The sequence below is a fragment of the Rhinolophus ferrumequinum genome, chromosome 16 (genome assembly GCF_004115265.2).
Source record: "Rhinolophus ferrumequinum isolate MPI-CBG mRhiFer1 chromosome 16, mRhiFer1_v1.p, whole genome shotgun sequence".
NCBI lineage: Eukaryota > Metazoa > Chordata > Mammalia > Chiroptera > Rhinolophidae > Rhinolophus > Rhinolophus ferrumequinum.
Window position 1 is genome coordinate 25,074,295 of NC_046299.1, and position 19,328 is coordinate 25,093,622.

General features: G+C 37.5%; 1 protein-coding gene across 1 annotated transcript in view; it reads left to right on the plus strand.

Annotated features, from left to right (window-relative positions):
• HPSE2 (heparanase 2 (inactive)) overlaps window positions 1–19,328 on the plus strand; it is a 520,430-nt gene that overhangs the window by 45,519 nt on the left and 455,583 nt on the right. The window contains exon 3 of the mRNA XM_033130730.1: window positions 2,096–2,257. Coding sequence (XP_032986621.1) covers window positions 2,096–2,257 — 162 coding nt within the window. The remainder of the gene's footprint in view (window positions 1–2,095; window positions 2,258–19,328) is intronic.

The window sequence follows — 19,328 nt, forward strand, 5'->3', positions numbered from 1 at the left end:
ATACATGATTGACTATGAAAGGCTTATACAAATAGTGCCTACATCTCACATAATGAGAAATCAAAAGATGGGCAGTCTAGCACAAGTATGGAAGCTCGATAAAGGCCTTAGGGACTTAAGCTCTTCCCATCTTTCTGTTCACCATCTTTAGTGTGCAGTCCTGTGTCCTCTTGCTTCTTGACTCGTTGCCATAAAATGGCTACTACAACTCTGGACCTCAGTCTGTTTCAGGCATAAAGAATAGGAAGGACTAAAAGGCTGAAGGAAAAAAACCTGTTTTTTTCTTAGTGAGGTTTTGTCTTTTAATTTCGCAAGGGAAGTCCCCCAAGGATGTCTGTCTGCAGCTTATTGGCCAGAACAATGTTATGTGGCCACCTCTTGCTTCAAGGAAAGCTGGGAAATTGTGCATTTTTGCTTTTCAGTCTCTACAGTAGAGGAAGGCAAAGAAGAAGGGATTGTATTTAGGATTTAGGTCAGCTAATCAACAATGTCTGCCACATACTTTCACAGGATTGTTGGAAGGATTCAGTGATGCAATGTGATTCAAAATTTTTATATAGTGTAATTTGAATAAATGTAAACTAGAGTTATTTTCCTGTTGCCTTCTATTGATGGTCTTAAAAACTAGACTGTATCTTTGACCTTAAAAGTAAAAATCTATGGGATTGGACACTTACTTGAATGTTAGAGTTCCCTTTATTGCCTACATTTTAGAAACTGGTGTAACTATATTTAAGCATAAATACTGCATTATTTCTAAACAGCTCCCCTATTTTCATCTAAGAATGAATGAGGACCATTCCCACATCTGGCTAATCTTTGTGTAGCACACATCTTGGTCCTCATTGTCATGCGTTTTTATTTATCTCTGGGCTTCTCTTTTGGGGCTCTATTTATGGGTTTGAAGATTATTTGTCCACAGTGATGTTCCACTTTTCATGCTACATGCCCAATTTTTTGTAAAAATGTCATTGAGCATTGCTGAAAAAGCCAAATGTTTCTTATTGATGTTATAACACAGCCATTCGTTTTTCCCTTCCAAAGCCATTGGTGTCAACAGTGGCCGAGCAGTTATTTTTATTTATTTATTTATTTATTTATTTATTTATTTATTTATTTACCTATTTATTTAGCATTTTCTCCTAAATAGTTTGCTCTGTAAAACTTGAAAGTTTCTAGAGTTGTCATACAGATTGCTGTTGAGAATATAATTTGTTTTTATGATAATCAGCTGAATTGTATTTTAATTTGTAAAAATAAAGCAAGTAACTTCAGGACATGAAAGCTACCCTAATTGAGAAGCATTCTAGATGAATATTTGTTTTGGAGGAAGGCTGTTTTCTGGAGTAGACATCTGCTTTGAGTGAAACGCATACTGAATTTAAAAAAGCAGCCTATAACTAATGGGAAAATAATTGAGAAAGAGGCAGATCTGGAAAGCAACTCTAGCTGTACTCCTGCTTTCTTCAGTGACTCACAAAATACTTCTGGATTTAAAGAGTGATTACTGAGTCAGAATGTACCCAGAGGTACTTGAAAAAATAGCAGGAGAAATCATGAGCAGCAAACCCACAGAAGAGCAGCCCGAGTTTGAACTGAATGGGTTGGCTGGGAGGTAAATTTGAAAAGCAGGCCAAGTATCCCGAATATAAATGCGTGAGCTCTCGTAACCTGGTCCTAGAGCATGAGGTAGAGGAAGTGAACTTCATAGTCACTTGTATTCAGACAAGGTTGCATTATTTTTCCCCATGAAGAATGGTAAAAGATGTTAAGAAAAGGCCACAGGAGGTAAATAAGTACTGGAGGTGAACTTAGAAGGGAGATGGAGAAGTGATAATCTTAAATGAGTTCAGAAAGAGATAAGAAACAGAAAAAAATCTCCCAAGAATTTGGAAATTACCAGAGAAACTTGCAGGATGTATCATGAAGTTGGAGACCCTCAGGTTTATTACTTCTGAATCTCTTTATTCTGATAAAAATACTGGTCGTTTATAAGTTCTGTCATTTTGGGGTGGAATAGAACTTTGATGGGTGTATTTTTTGTTGTTGTTGTTTTGCTTTTCATTTGTGCAGCCTGCCTTTTTTCTTTTTGTAGACATTGTTCGAAGTGACGTTGCCTTGGATAAACAGAAAGGCTGCAAGATTGCCCAGCACCCGGATGTTATGCTGGAACTCCAACGGGAGAAAGCAGCTCAGATGCATCTGGTTCTTCTAAAGGAGCAATTCTCCAATACTTACAGTAATCTCATATTAACAGGTAAGGCTATTGGAGTTGGCTGGAATCTTAAGCACCGTCGATTGATGGCCTCCATCAGTTAGCAACTTGATGCTTGAGAGACACTAAAGTGGGATCCAGATGAGCCCACATCTGTCTGTCTCCACTCACTATATCCCTTTTTTAAATGTGATGACTCTTGTCTTCCTATAAAAAATATTTCTTGTAGTTTGCAGATGTATTTTGGCTTGAGGTTATGGGCGATTCAGCATGTGTGTTCTCAAAAGACAGAACCAATGAAAACCTAATGAAGCCTTATAAAAATAGGACTTTTTAGATGTGTGCCAGTAGATTTGAGAGAATTACTAAATTTGGTGTCTAGAAGCAGCTATTTTCCTCTTTCTGTGTATGCCCTTTCTATGAACCCAGTGAATATAAAGATGAAATGTAAAAGAGATAATGATCCACAGGCAGAGCTGAGCATGTTTTGTTCCTGGTGGAGTTTGAAAATATCTGGGGAATTTGACTTTCTTTTTAAGAGCAAAGAGGCTGTACGGCTGAGCCGTACTCCCTTACATCCTTGGTTCTAGGAGGGAAGTGAATATGTGTGAGAGAGAGCTCAAAGGAGAAAGAACTTTTTACCAGGTTGCCTGCAAACTTTGCTGGTAAAGAGCATGGGAGTTACATGCCTTTGTTAAGTTTGGGAAAAGATTCTAGTAGCAGACTCTGATGTGAGAATCATGAAGGGCTTGAGATGAACTAAGAAGAGCAGTTCAAGTTACCTCCATTTTCTTGAGGGCATGAAAGGCAGACATGGGTTGTATTGATCCACATAAACTTTATCAAATCAAAAGTGTGTTTTCCCTTGTTTATGAATATTTAAAAAATAAAAAGTGGAAATGTCTGACAGGCTATGAACATCTCACACTTATTTCTTTTTAAAGTCCAAGTTAGGAAAATTTCAACTTTCTTTTTAACAGGCTGCCTGGCATTTCACTAAGAATTGCTGAGTGGCAACCAAATTGTTGTGCGTTTGAAAAAGCACAAGGCTTTCCCAACTTTTCATCCTGTACCTGGTAGAAAACCCAACAGCATGAGATGAAAGCCAGATTTTAAATGTGGTTTTGGTGAGCAGAGGAGAGGATTATGGATTTCATAAGTATAGGCCCTGTTCTTTGCTCTTTGATAGCTCATTAAAGAAGGAAGACTTAAAAGTGATTTATGGCCAATGCATGCACTTCCCTAAATTGGTTAGTGAAACTGTGTTTAAGTTTAGATGTTTGGGAAGAACATAGATTTCTCTCCAAAATTTTCAGTGTACTTGAAGTGTACAGATTGTACATGTATTTAGTGTTTTCCAGTTCAATGATTGGAAATGAAATATTTTTATTCCATCCTTATTCTAATACTTTTAGGCACATGTTAGAGAGGTCAGACCCCATGTTCTTTAATGTGGCATAGAAAGGGCTTAGGGTAATTCTAACCCTAAACTGTGGATCCAGAGTGTGGCTTGAAGGCATATTATCTTTGAAAACACAAGTGTTCCATTGAGTTCAATGGAATCTTTTCTAATTCTCAGTAACATAATCCCTTTGGATGTTTATTCGCAGTTCAAACTGTTGGAATCAACATTGTCAACTTTTACCCTGACAACTTGCTTACTTTCCGCTAAACAAACTTACCCTAGAGAAGAGCCTCTTTCCTGCTCTTACTTCTCCCAAGCTGCTTCAAAGAGTCCTCAGGCATTTTCCACATTTTTCACCCAAATGCCGGTGCAGAGGTGGTACCTTGCTGCAGACAGAGCGTTTGGTGTGCCCCGGTGTGTTTACATGAAAGTTCAAAAGGTTTTGGTTCCAGGTGTTGGGAAGAGATGGAGTCATTTCAGTTTAGCACCAATGGTAAAGCTATTTTAATGTCCTTTAACTAAGTCTTTGATTTTACACAGTGTGGTTTTCTAATTGTTATGAAGTTTAATCCTTGATTTCTTGTATAAATTTTGAGAACATGGTCTCCAGACAGCTAAACATAATATTTAAACATAACTAAACTAACTTTTGTAAATATTTCCCTTTTCAGTGATGAATGTATATTGGTAAAGAGGGTGAGGTTGAAGGGGCAGAGACCTCTCAAATGAAGTGACTTTCTTTACCAACATGTTCAGAACACCTACTCTAGGATTTCTGCTTGGTGATGTTCCACTTACTTTGTATAACTCTGGCATAACGTTTGAGATACCTGCAGTGGAAGTATTTATGTGGGAACAGGATGAGGAAACTGGGCCTCCAAAATCTCAGAAGAGATCACTTTTTCATGCCTCTGGCCTCCCCTCAACCCCTCTCCCCAATTATTAACAGAATTTCATGTATATGAAATGTATATGAAACAAATACCATAATTGTTTTCTGGTCAATTAGTGGTATATTCTTTATTTCAAAATTGGGAAACTAAGATCACAGTATAGGAAAGAATAAAGTGATTGAAATGTCAGTATAGTAAGAAATTGATAAAGGGATTGGAATGGCAGGTGGGTAAAAGCATATTAAAGATAGCGGTAGTTGCCCTCCCCCTCACAAGCAAAGCCTCATTCTTCGATGGTCCATTTCAGCTGATTTGACCTTGAGCATTGAGGCGAGAGGCATGGCGTCATAATCTGCAGTACAGCTGATGCTCTCTCTTAAACAGCTACCTCTCAGATGAGGGCAAATGATGTTCTAGCTGTGAGGGTCATCTGACCATTTAATAAAAGGAAACAACTCTACAGTCCTCATGGCAGCCCACTAATGGAAAAGAATAATCATCCTTTAATGCATGTATCTTATTGAAGTAGTCCCCATTGGATCACATGTTTAGCAAAATACATTATATTTCTCCATGGTATTAAGCAAGTCTTAATGTTTTTATGTGAATGATTTACATGCTATTGGACATAACGTTAGCCTCACCTAACCTAGTGGGTTTTTGAAATAAAATCTAAGGTGATGGGAAAGTGATGGAGTAATTCCAGTGGAACATCAGTGATAGAGCGATTTTAAACGGGGATGAGTTGTATCCTGCACTTATCACACTGACTCACCAACACCTGAATGTATGCTTGTCCTGTAGCTTCTTGAGTCTGAGAGTGTTAATGTCACTGTGCATATTAATCAAGGAGTGACAAATGAGAGGGAGAGTTGGGTAGGAGCCTTTGAGAAAGGACAGGGATCATGTCTTCCATTTCTTTGTGCTCTCAGGATTCTTAATGTAATGACGTTCTGTAAATTTGTTAAAAATGTTCTGCTGTGTACATAATGAATGAATTCGCTTGAAGACTACTTGAAGGGATAATTTTGACATCTATTAAATAACTTTTATAGGTTCAGATTCAGTTATTTGTCTCCCTCCTCTCACACCCCCTCCACTTTGAGGTGTCAATTGGACTTTTGTGGCGGATCCCTGTACTAGAATCAAATGAAAAACAGAAACAGAAAATAAAAGTTGCACCTTTAAGATGCAATACATTTTCTAGGATTTTGCTTAGACTATAAACTCTTGGAGGGCAAGGAATAACCAGGCACCCTGATCCGTGGCCATTATAAATGGATGGCATTACTCAAGATGCTTTCCAGTATAGCTTACGAGGATTTGTCATGTTATTGGCTGCCACTTTTGGTTTTGTACCTCTTTCAGTCCAAAGTGGACGGGAATTCCTGTGGACAGCTTTACTGTGTGACTGTGGCAAATGAATTGAGCAAAAGAGGCTCATACTACCCTGTTGTGGCCCATTCTTCTAACTTCAATTAAGCAAAAGGGCTCAGATCAGTGGAATGAGAACTGTTCTTTCAGTTCCCACAAACCATAATGCTCAAAGGACTATTTTCAGATCTTTTAAATTATTTACATCATATTCTATAGCATTGAATATAACGTACTTTATTTAATCATCCCCCTATTAATGTCCATTAATTTATATACATATTGACATGTTTATTTCTGTAGAGTAGACATCTCAAGTGGGGTGTCTGGGTAAAAAGGTATGTATTTTTAAATTTTTTAAGTTTAGGTTTATTGAGGTATAATTTACGTGCAGAAAAAAAAATTTGACAAATGTATAATCTATAGAGTCATATAACCACCATCACCATCACGATATAGAAGATGTCTATCACCCTAAAAGTTCTCTTATTTCCCTTTGCAGTCAATCTCTTTTCCCCACCTCCAGTCCTTAGGTGTATCTGATGTGATATTTTACTCTAGATGTCATGTAAATAGAATAATAAAGTGGTTGTGTGTGTCTGATTTCTTTCACTTAGCATATTTTTTTTGATTCATTCATCTTGTTGCATATATCAGCATTTCATTCCTTTTTATTGCTGAGTAATATTTTATGTTATGAATAGCCTACAATTTGTTTATCCATTCATCTGTTTGTTGATGGACATTTGTTTTGTTTCTAGTTTTTGGTGATTATGAATAAAGCCAGTATAAACATTTTTTCTCAGATCTTTGTGTTGACTTAGGTTTTCATTTCTCTTACGTAGGTACCTAGGACTGGTGCTGCTTGATTTTATGGTGTGTGTTTAACTTTATAAGGAACTGTCAGACTATTTTCCAAAGCGACTGTACTATCTTGCAGCCCACCAACAGTGTGTGAGATTTCCTTCACATCCTTGCCAACAATTAGTATTGTCTGTCCTTTAAATTTTAGTTATTCTAGTGAATATGTAGTAGTATCTCATGATTTTATTTTGTGATTTACCTTATGACTAATTATATTGAGCATCTCTCCAGGTGCTTATTTGCCGTCTATATATCTTTGGTGAACTGTCTGTTCAAGACTTTTGTCCATTAAAAAAAAAATTAATGAGTTTGGTTTTCTTATTATGGAGTTGTAAGAGTTCTGTATATATTTTGGGCAACAGGTCCTTCATCAGATATGTGATTTACAAATATTTTTTCCTCTCTAACTTGTCTTTTTAATTTTCTTAATAGTTTCTTTCCAAGACCAGAAACTTCATTTTGATGAAGTCGAATTTATGAATTTTTTTCTTTTATGGCCTCCATTAGAAAAAGATTTTTAATGAAGTTTATTGGGGTGACATGGGTTAGTATAATCATATAGGTTTCAAGTGTACAATTCTATAATACATCATCTATATATTGCATTGTGTGTTCACCATCCAAAGTCAATTCTCCTTCTATTACCGTATATTTTACACCGTCTTAATGCATCTTGCCAGATAATTTTCAGAAAAGATTGTAGCAAGTCCCATTTCCACTAGCAGTGTACGAGAGTAATTATTTCCTAGCATTCTCATTCGCACTGGGGATTATTGCTCTTTTCAACCTTTTTCAGTCTAACAGGTGAGAACTATTATCTTACTGTTGCAATTTTCTGGCTCTAACCAGGGAGACTTCACATATTTATTGGTGATTTGCATTTTTTGTTTTGTGAATTCCTAATTGTAGTCTTTGCCTGCTAAAAAATGGGGTGCTGATTTGTTTCTTATCAGTTTGTAAGTGCTCTTTGTGAATTACGAATGTTAATCTTTTGTCATATGTATTGCAAACCATTTTCCTCCCTGGATGTCATTTATTTTTCAACTCTGTCTTTAATTAAGAACTTTAATCTTTTACTATGACTGGAATTTATGTTTATATATAGTGTGATGGAAGTATATAGTGTTGTTTTCTTCCAAGTAGCTAGCCAGCTTTGCATACACTGTTTTTAAAATAAAACATTCTTTTGCCACTGAACTGAAAGATCATATATGTTATATATTATATATCCACATATGTTTGTACCTATTTCTGAACAGTATTTTCTGTCATTTTTCTATTCTTTATTTCTGTGCCAATACTATACTGTCTTGATATCTGGTAAGGCTTATTTACCAATCCCTCATTCTTCTTTTCTGAGGTTTTCATGGCTATTCTCACATACTTATTTTTGTTGTTGAGTTTGCAGAACCCACCTTTATCTTAGTTAAAATATTTTTTTATTAAAATATAGCTAATATACAATATTATATTAGTTTCTGGTGTACACTATAGTTATTAAACATTTATATATGTACCTAAAGAAGTGATCACCATAAGTCCAGCAACCGTGTGGCACTGTCTCACACTATCACAATATTATTGACTATATTCCTCATGCTGTACATTACGTCCTCACGACTTACTTGTTTTATACCTGGAAATTTGGGCATAATTCTTATTCCCATTTGCCCTTCTCTCCTTTTAAAAATTTTCAATTACAGTTGACATTCACTATTATTTTATATTAATTTTAGGTGTACAGCATGGTGGTTAGACATTTATATAATTTAAGAAGTGATCCCCCTGACTAGTCTAGTACTCACCCAGCACTGTACATAGTTATTACCTTATTATTAACTGTATTCCCTATGCTTAACTTTACATCCCCATGACTATTTTATAATTACCAATTTGTACTTCTTAATCCCTTCACCTTTTTTACCCTCCTCCCCAACTCCCCTCCCATCTGTCACCCTGAAAAATCTAGTACCCATCTGACACCGTTTATAGTTATTACAGTATTATTGACTGTATTCTTTGTGTTATACCTTACATCCTCATGACTACTGTGTAACAACCAGTTTTTACTAATTAATCCCTTCCCCTTTTTCATCCACTCCAACCCCCGACCCCCAATATGGCAACCATCAAAATGTTCTTTGTATCTATGAGTTTATTTCTGTTTTGTTTATTTATTTTGTTATTTAGATTCTACATATAAGTGAAATCACATTGCATCTATCTTTCCCTGTCTGCCACACTCCACTCAGCACAATACCCTCCAGGTCCATCCTTGCTGCTGCAGATGGCGAAAACCCATTCCCTTTCCTGGCTGAGCAATTTTCCATTGTATATATGTACCACCTACTCTTTATCCATTTATCCATCAATGGACACCCAGGCAGCCCCACATCTTGGCCATTATAAAAAATGCTGCAATGAACATATGGATGCACTCGTCCCCTCGAAGTAGTGTTTTGAGTTTCTTTGGCTAAATACCCAGAAGTAGGATTACTGGGTCCTTCTTTGTCACGTTATAGCCTTTGTTTTAAAGTGTATTTTGTCTGGTCTAAGTATTGCTTCCTCAGCTGTTCTTTGGTTGTTTATTTCCATTTTCATGAAATATCTTTTTCCCATCCCTTTACTTTCAGTCTGTGTGTGTCTTTTGATCTAAAGTGAGTCTGTTGTAGGCAGCATATGTAAGGGTCTTATTTTCTTCTCCATTCAGCTACCCTATCTTTTGATTGGAGCATTTAATCCATTTACATTGAAAGTAATTGTTGATAGATGTGTAGTTATTGACATTTTATTATTCATATTTTTATCTTTTTTTTCTTCATCTTAAAGAAGTCCCTCTAAGATTCCTTGTAATACCGGTTTGGTGGTGATGAGCTTCTTTAGTTTTTTTCTTGTCTGGGGAGCTCTTTATTTGTCCTTTGATTCTAAATGATAGCTTTGCTGGGTAGAGTAATCTTGGTTGTAGGTCCTTGCTTTTCATCACTTTGAATATTGCCAATCCCTTCTGGCCTGCAAAGTTTCTATTGAGAAATCAGCTGATAGTTTTATGGGAGCTCCCTTGTAGGTAACTAACTGTCTTCCTCTTGGTGCTTTTAAGAGTCTCTCTTTGTCTTTAACCTTTGGCATTTTAATTATGATGTGTGTTGGTGTGGGCCTCTTTGGGTTAATCTTGCTTGGGAGTCTGCACTTCCTGGGTTTGTGTGTCTATTTCCTTCTCCAGGTTAAGGAAGTTTCCTTCATTATTTCTTCAAATAGATTTTCAGTTCATTGCTCTCTCTCTTCTCCTCGGGTACCCCTATGATGAAAATGTTGTTATGCTTGATGTTGTCTCAGAGGCCCTTTAAACTATCCTCATTTTTTTGGATTCTTTTTTCTTTTCTGATTGGGTGTTTTCTGCTACCATATCTTCTAAATCGTTGATTAGATCCTCTGCTTCACCTAATCTATTGTTGATTCCTTCTAACGTATTTTTCATTTTAGTTATTGTAGTCTTTATTTCTGACTGGTTCTTTTTTATATTTTCTATCTCCATTTTTATGTTTCCTATCTCTTTGTTGAAGTTCTCCTTGAGATTATTGAACATTCTTATAACAGTGTTTGGAATTCTGCATCTGGTAGATCGCTTGTCTCCGTTTTGTTTGGTATTTTTTCTGTTCTTTTATTTGGGACATGTTTCTTTGTCTCCCCATTTTGGCTGCCTCCCTGTGTTTGTTCCTATGTATTAGGTACCGTATTTCCCCGAAAATAAGACTGTATGTTATATTAATTGTTGCTCCAAAAGACTCATTAGGGCTTATGTTCAAGGGATGTCATCCTGAAAAATCATGCTAGGGCTTATTTTCCGGTTAGATCTTATTTTTAGGGAAACACGGTAAGACTACTATGTCTCCCAGTCTTAGTATAGTGGCCTTATGTATTAATAGTAGGTGTCCTGTGGGACACCTACTATTCACCAGAGCTGGTCACCAGAGCTGGGTGCTCTATGTATGTCTCTTGTGTGGGTTGTGTCTGCCCTCCTGTTGTAATTGAACCTTGGTTGCTGTTTGCATGTCAATGAGAGGGATGGAACCTCAGGCTGATTGATTGTGAAGACTTGTGGTGACTACAGTGGAGGAGCTGTGGTGCAAGGGCTGACCCTGCAGAGCAGGGTTCACTTTACCAAGGCCCAGGTGCCCGCCCAGTCTGCCCTTTGGGTGTTTCATCTTTGGAGGTGGCTGAGTGATTGTCTGGCTTGGTTTGAAGCTGGCCACCAGGCTAGCCGGCACTGGGACATCCTAGCAGTGACCCACTGCAGGCCATTTTTTTGCTGCAGCCTGTGCCCTGCCCAGACCACCTGGTATGAGCCATAAAGCAATCTGCAGATGGCCTCTGCCCATGCTGGGCTTGGAGGTGCCTTGAGAGGCCAAGCCTCGAACTGAGGCTGGCTGTTGCTAGTGCCGGGGTTGGGCCTACTCAGCCAGTGGTACAGGACATACCAAAGCCAGATGCTGCTTGTTTGGATTTTGTGAGCCTTTGAGAGCTTTTAGGAAAGTCCTCAACATAAACTAAGACAGGTTGTATGGAAAAGCCACTGGTAGTGTCTTGGGTATGCCTGAAATTTGGGTGGGGTGGGGTCTCAGGGAATCAGTAGGGCAGGGCAGATGAAAGGTGATAGCCAGTTTGATGGAGACTCAGATATGGCATCTGGCTGCATCTGCATGTAGGGAGGGAGAGGGTTCAGCAAAGAAACAATGGCTTCTGCCAGCTCTTCTGTCTGGGAGAAAGCTGCCCCTCTAGCCCTCACCCTGCAGCAAGACAATTCAGTTCTTCCCATATGTCCCTGGTGTCTTTCAAGCTGCTGCCTCAGTGCTGGAGCTCAGAACAAGTAAGTCCATCAGTTAGTAATTCCCTGTGCAGGCCCTTTAAGAGGAGTGCCTAGAACTGTAGCTGCCCTCCGTCTCACTCAACCACAATCTCTGCTGTTTTTCCCAGCCGGAAGTTAAGGGACATCTCTCCCCAGCACCAGAACCCTGGGCTGGGGAGCCTGGTGTTGGGCTGGGACCCTTTGCTTCTTGTTGGGGGAGGGGTGACCTCCACAGTCAAGATGTGCCTCTTGATTTTTAATGGTCTCACGTGGGTGTGAAATCAGCCTTTTCATGTCTCTACCCCTCCTACCAATGTCGAGGTAGCTTCTTCTGTGTATCCATAGTTGTAGGGCTTCAGGTCAGCTAGACTTCAGGCAGTTCTTAATGGTGGTTGTTCTGTAGTTTAGTTGTAACTGATGAGGTCCTGAGAGGAGGTAAACACAGCATTTACCTACTCTGCCATCTTGACCAGAAATCCCCTGATTGATATTCTTTTAGAATCTTTCTATTCACACAACACATATATACATGAATCATAAACATATAGGAAACAGCACATAATTTTATATAAGCCAATTAATATAATTTCTATCTTTTTTAAACATCTTTTCTCTTGCTGTTTTGTGGACATCTTTATATATCAGAGAATATAGGTTCATATTCTTTGTAATGGCTATATTGCATAGAATTACATTGTACAGATATATCATAATTATTGAAAGACATCAATAATGTTTGTGTTCGGTGGAGTCACAGTGGAGCGGGAGCAAACTGGGGGACCCACCAAGATTCCTGAGTCCCCTCGCTGGGCATGGCAGAGCCTGTGGCAGTGGGTGGAGGTGAGAAGAAAGGTGGGAGGAGCACCTGTGGAGCCCACTCGCTGGTATGGGGGATGGAAGAGCTGGGACCTGTATGAAGGGTCGAGGCCCATTCCCTCAGCACCAGCATCTTCCCTCCACCTGCAGGTCAGTTCCAGTCTTCCTTGCTTCCCATCCTCTTGCTTTTCCTAACCACCTTTATGGTCTTTTCCAGCCCCTTGATTAAAGTTCACGGTGCATTTTTTTTTAAAAAATTTAATTAACACAATAAATGGTACTTTTAAAAAAGAAGAAAAAATAATGTCTGTCTTCTATTGATAGACATCATGATTGTCTCTAATTATCATGATTATAAACAATAATGTGAGGAGCATCACTGCATATGTCTTTGTACAATCTCTAGAAGTATGAGTGCTATGACAAAGGAATGCATCAAAATTTTAAATGTGCATTCCTTTGACAGCACTTCCAGAAAGGTCATACCAATTTATACTTACATCAACAATGTATGATAGAACTCATTTATCTTGTCTTCTGCTAATGCTGATTATTTTTCATCCTTTTATCTATGTCAGTGTAATAGACAATAATTGATATGGCATTGTTGTTTTTAATTACATTTCATTGATTACTAGTGAGGTTAACAATCTTTTTACATTCTATACTTTTTTTAAGTTTCTTCTTTGAATTGTTTCTTTACCCACTTTTTATTAGGTTATTGGTCAATTTCTTATTGAATTATAAAATCTTTTTATATATTAGGGATAGTAATCTTTTGTCAGGTATATTGCAAAAAATGTATTCTTGGGCTTTTAAAATTTATTTTTGTTGTATGTATAGTTTAGTATTCTGTACACTTTGGATCTCTCTCTCTCTCCCTCTCTCTTTCTCTCTCTCTCTCTGCTCACTCTTGCCAGACTAGCATTTTGGGGATTGTCTCTGTCTTGCCCTTGGTGTTCCTAGTCCAGAACCAGGTTTTATAGTGGTGTTTGATTCTGCTCTGTAGTGGTATTTGGGGTGTTGTACATCTAGTCTTTGGCCACATAGCCTGCCTGAGTTCTAAGCATTCTCTCTCTGCCACTTCCCACCTACTGTTGCCTCTGGCAGCAGGCCAGCAGTCCCCCACCCCTTCCCATTTAGTAAGTCGAGCTCTGTCTGGTCAATCATTTCTCCCAGGGCACTTTTATTTGCATTATCTCTTAACAGTCAAACTACTGGTTGCCACGGTGACATGGGTGAGGTTGGCAGGTTGGGAGCAAGGACTAGTTTAGATACGGCAGTCACGGAAGGCCTCTCTTAGCTGAGACTTTCCAGCTCTTAATCAATTGTTAGTATGTTCTAAGCCTCAGTGTCCCCTGTCATTAATAGATAGGTAATAATATGTGCATTGCTATTCTCTTTGAATTATTTTTGGGAATTGTTGTCTCAGGCTGTGTCAAAGCTAGAGGAATAACGTTCTGTTCTTGTATTTGAATAATAAGATAATACGTGTGAAAATACGTCATAAGTGGTAAGAGATCTGCTTCATCTCTTTATAAATGAAGGAATCATAGGGTCCCTTGGTGCAGAAATGCACAGGTCGTTGGGCAGCTTTTAATTCCACCTAATGTATTGGTTCAACATGTGAATTTTGGAATCACATAGTCTGAGTTTGACTCTAAAACAGCCACTTACCAGCTCTGTCATCTTGGGCAAGTTTTTTTTGTTTGTTTGTTTTTGTTTTTTAAATTCTGTCTTTAGCTTTAACATCCTTAGGTATAAAATGGTGACTGTATCTTACCTACCTCAGAGAATTGTTTGAGGATTAAATTACATTATGTATATAATGCTTTAGCATAGTGCCTGGCATCCAGTAAAAATTCAATATATGTTGGATTTATTATTGTGATTCATTTTGCTATGCTTTTAAATACGAATATTACTCTTGGGTAGCTCAGTTTCTTTTCTGGTACTGAAATCTGTCTACTTTTAAAATGTCAGTTGACATAATAATGGTGAAACCAATCAGAAACAATTTTGAGCTCTGCTTTTAACTTGTGGTATCTTCATGATAAACCTTTCAGCCACTCTGAACCTTGGGTTCTCAGTTACCTAGGATTCATGTAAGGATTAGTAAAATAAAGCACAAAGAGTCAGTTAGTCCTCTGGAAAATACGGTCTGAAAATGTGTCATGTGGGATGCATTGTTCACAATTTTTTGGTCAAGCATTTTGAGTTCCTTGAAGGCATAATGCTAACTAGATGAATATCACTTGGTATTAGAATTCTTTCTGATTACCCTAAATTGAAGCTCTGAGGCTTAGCAGAAAAGAAATCAGAAGCAATTTGACATATTTAAAAGTTCAACACAATGAAGAGTCTGTGTAAAAGTCAGTGGTCATACACAAGTGCCCAATCATGACTAGACATTCCCTTTTTCTCCAACTGCTTTATGTTTTTAAGTACAGAAATATACTCTGTTCCTTGTAAGTCCTCTTATGAACCATCACATAAGTGAAAAAAAAAATTTTTTTTACAAACTCAATTTCTTATTCTTAGATTCAACAGACATAAAATTGCATTTCAATAAATATGATCAGAAAAAAGGTAACATAGGAGAAAAGGCTATAACTACAAAAACTACATTTTGTACATTAAAAGCCTTGTATTGAAAATTAGTACAAAGAATCACGAAAGGAAGTGCTCATGTTCTCCTCTCAAAATTAGGCTTTGGCCCGTTGGTGATTGACTCCCTAGTTGATGTATGCTTTGTGTGTGTGAATCCCAGAATGAGCTTCCTTGTGGTCAGTAGTCTTTGCATTAGGAGACCTGGAGAAATGACGATTATGTCTTCCTTTCTTTTCACCCATACTCTGTTAAAGATGATGTAGGAAGAAGTACTCTGAATTTATTTTAACTTGAGCTTTCCTGTTTTCTCACCATGAGAAATAGTTTCTCATAGGTTCCTTTGTTTAGGCTGATGACATCACATCAAAACATAATTGAGTAAAAGCAATATTTGGACAGTGAATTAAATGCAGGCAGCTTCTGCGGGTCTGGTTGAACCCAGCAGTGGATTTTAGAGGATTTAGGTCAGTGATCTCTAAGATCCAGGCCGGTAAAGGGTGAGGGTAGATAGGCATTTCAAGAGCTGTGCCAGGAAACCCATTGACTGGAGGGGTTTTACTAATAGCTAATTATGCAGTCATCTTGTTGGAAGATTATTAGTTTTTTTTTACCTTTTTTATTCTCAAAATAGAGTGAGAATTTTCATAATTGAGAGGAATTAACAATGTGCCATCATCTGTTAGTTTATTTTTGGTGTATTTCAACATATTGCAGTTCACATGTGACCAGTTAAGTAGATTTAAAGGGATTTTTGAAAAGAAACTGGACTAAATATAGTTCTAATGCCAGCACAAAGGAACAAGAAAATTGTACAGTTGATGGTTTGTCTTTCAGTATGAAATCTTTGTCAGCCACATAATGTGGTAAAAATAATCTGACAAGAAGTTGTCCAAAAAATGTATGAATTATCAAGGAGACTATCTGGAAATTGAGTTGGCGTGTTATTTTTATAATGTGTCTTATGGAACATTTATATAATGCCCAGGCATTATTATTATTATAATACTATTTTAAAAATAGGAGCGAAAAAGATTTTTACCATTATGAAAATAAAACACAATTTAAAAATGTTGCTTACTTAATTTTTAGCTGATAAAGATTGCTATTTTGACCTGTCTTTTAGAATGTAACTAAAATATTACTCAAGTAAGTAATGTTTTATATAGATATAATGCATGTAATTATATATTATATATTTTAATATATGCTATATATGTATATATATTTACATATATGGATGATTTATGATAAAAAAATCTTTTACTGATATGCAACCAAAAAAATTTGGAGGCCAACAACCTATGAAGTCCTTTGTTCCTCAAAGCAGTATAAGACAGTAGATGTGATCAGGAACTTTAGGGTTAAATAGATTGGGGATTTGATCCTGTACTTAATATCTACTAGTTGTGTGGACCTTGGGCAAACCATTTAAATCTCATTCCCATTTGTACAATAAAGAAAATAATATCTTTCATGATTTGTGAGGATTAGATTAACTAATTTATAAAGTGCTTAACACAAACCATATACTCAATGAATGTTAGCTGTTGTTATTATTAATAAAGAGATTGTTTGTCCTTTAGAGAATCTTCCATAAATTAGTCATGTCTCAGATACCATGACGATGTGAAGTCCCAGCACTGGAACTCAGGGCTGGGGAGCCTGGTGTGGGGCAGGGACCCCCTGGCTCCTCAGGGAGACCTCAGCAGCCGAGATATCCCTCCAGGTTTTTAATGGTCACATGCAGGTGTAGGACCAGCCGTTCCGTGTCTTGGCCCCTCCTATCAGTCTCAAGGCCACTTCTTCCTTAGTTATATGATTTCTGTTCAGCTAGACTTATGGCGATTCTCAATGATGGTTGTTCTGTAGTTTAGTTGTAATTTTGACTCTGCCATCTTGACCGGACGTGAAATGCACTCTTAAGAGAATGTCTAAATAGGTCCAGAAATACTCTGAGTTCTTGATTTTTAATTAGGAATATTTTTTCCTAAAATATCATAAAATTATATATATATTAATTAAACTTTATTAGGGTGACAATTGTTAGTAAAGTTACGTAGGTTTCAGGTGTACAATTCTGTAGTATATCATCTATATTATCACATTGTGTGCTCACCACCCAGTCAGTTCTCCTTCCATCACCATATATTTGATCCCTTTACCCTCATCTACCACCCCCCTCCCTGCTTACCCTCTGGTAGCCACTGAACGATTGTCCGTGTCTGTCACCGTGTACCAAAAAATGGTATTTTATGTTTGACTTGTCAAAAAATTATCTTCCCTTTCTCTCCACATACACTGTGGTATGTATTTCAAAAGTGAAGTTACTGATCCTCTACAAACTTATCGGAAATTTGTTTTATGAAAGGGAAAATGACTAACAATGAAGATTTGACTGATGCTTTTATGAATTTTGGGGTAATTTCAATATAATTTTTCATGTTTCCTAATCCATTGATAAAGGAGAGATGGAATAAAAATATCATTTTCTTCTGTCACCAGGATTTAAGTAAAAAATGTACATTTTATCCAGTTGAAAGCCTTATTTGCAATGGCTAAGTTACATTTACCCCGAACATATTTTCCCAGGATTAGTATTTTCTCACTGCCTTTTGTGAAAATGGGACTCTCTATTTTCTCATCTAGACGAGTCTCACTTCTCCAGAGATCTTCCCCTGTCCAGTGTTGGAAGGGAGGAGGATACTTCCCATCTATGCTTCCAGGGTCTGGAGGACATATGCTATACCTATCAAGGATGGAGCTTCTGCACACACCCTGAGGAGCAGCTTCCACATTTGGGCTGTGGTTTTCTTTTCTGCAGGGAGGACTTCAGGCTGAAGAGCTGACCAGGAGCTGAGAATGCAATCTTCTTTTCAAGTGGGCCTAGTCAAAAGAAGAGTATGTGCTAAGCAGGAAACAGTACAGAAAACTAATCCTGAGGCGCATGCCTTTTTCTTTTAAAATAGCTTCAAGGTAATGTTTTCTTAGGAGGAGAGACCCCTGCACCCCCAAATAATACTTTCTGTTTTTGAGTTAAATAATTCTATTCATGATGTTTAAAGAGATGTTTGCTTATGACACAAACCTATTTTCTAGCGTATGATGTCCGGAGAACAAATTGGTCCGCTTTCCTTCAAGGTTTTTTATTTATACGCCTCCTGTCCCTGTCATATCACTTTCTCCAGGCCTATATTTCTTGATCTGCCATCTGAGTAGATTTCACAGAATCTGCTTTTCAAGGGACTTCACATAAGCAGTCTCGTATTCAACAGTGATATTTACTGCTTTTATTTCTTCCAACTTAATTGTGTCTGTGTTGATTTTATTTTTTATTTTTTTTATCATGTGTTGGCAGTACCTAACCTAGTACTGTTAGGAAAATTTTTCTTCATGTCATCTTCAACCTCTTTGTACAAGAGGCAAATGGAAAAGAACGGAGCCCACATTTGTTATGTAGCCAAAACACATTCTGGAGTATTTGGTGGGTATTTATTTTATGCTGCCACTTCAGTTCCATTTTTTTCTTTGGAGAAGAAGAGACAGTAAAGAGCCAGCCTCATACAGCACAAAACCTTCCTATTTAGTACTGTCATTCCATTCTTGGAGCCACCCCATTTTCGACTGGAAAATAACCCATTTCACCCTGTGCCAGTTGGGAATGACTTTTGTTTGCCTGGCTGAAGTTGTCATTTTAGCATTTTAGTACTGTAGGCAAGAATTCCAGGAAACTCATAAAAAGCTAACCAGATAAAAAAATGTTTCCAAATTAAATATAAATTTATAGCTGGGAATGTTATTAGGAACCAAGTCCAACCCTGCCACATTATAGGCTACTGGTTCAAGGTCACATAGTTGCCTCAGTGGAACTAAAATCCAGGTTTTGGATTCTTGAGTTTATTGCTCTTCCCACTACACTGCAAAATGCTTTCTCTCCTGGAAATGAAATAAGTTCTGTCCAATTGAAAAAGAATGATGCAATTCAATAATTAATTCATGTATGTACTCCAGAAATTCTATTGAGGGGCTGCCCTGTCTCATGCAGAGGTAGGCACTCACACATGTCGAGGTGAATACGTCGGTGTTTCAAGCTCCAGATGAGCCCACTGTCTGTTGGTGTGATTGGCACATCCAGTTAACAAGTGCTCTACTCTCGTGTGGAGACTCAGAGTAACTCTGCCTGGGGAATAGGGATGTGGACATTTTACCTAAGTCTTGAAGGAAGAATGTGAAGTATAAAATGCGTGAGGGCATATAGTTTAATTTTATTGAAAATGGAACATATCATTTAATTCTTTATGGCCTATGGAG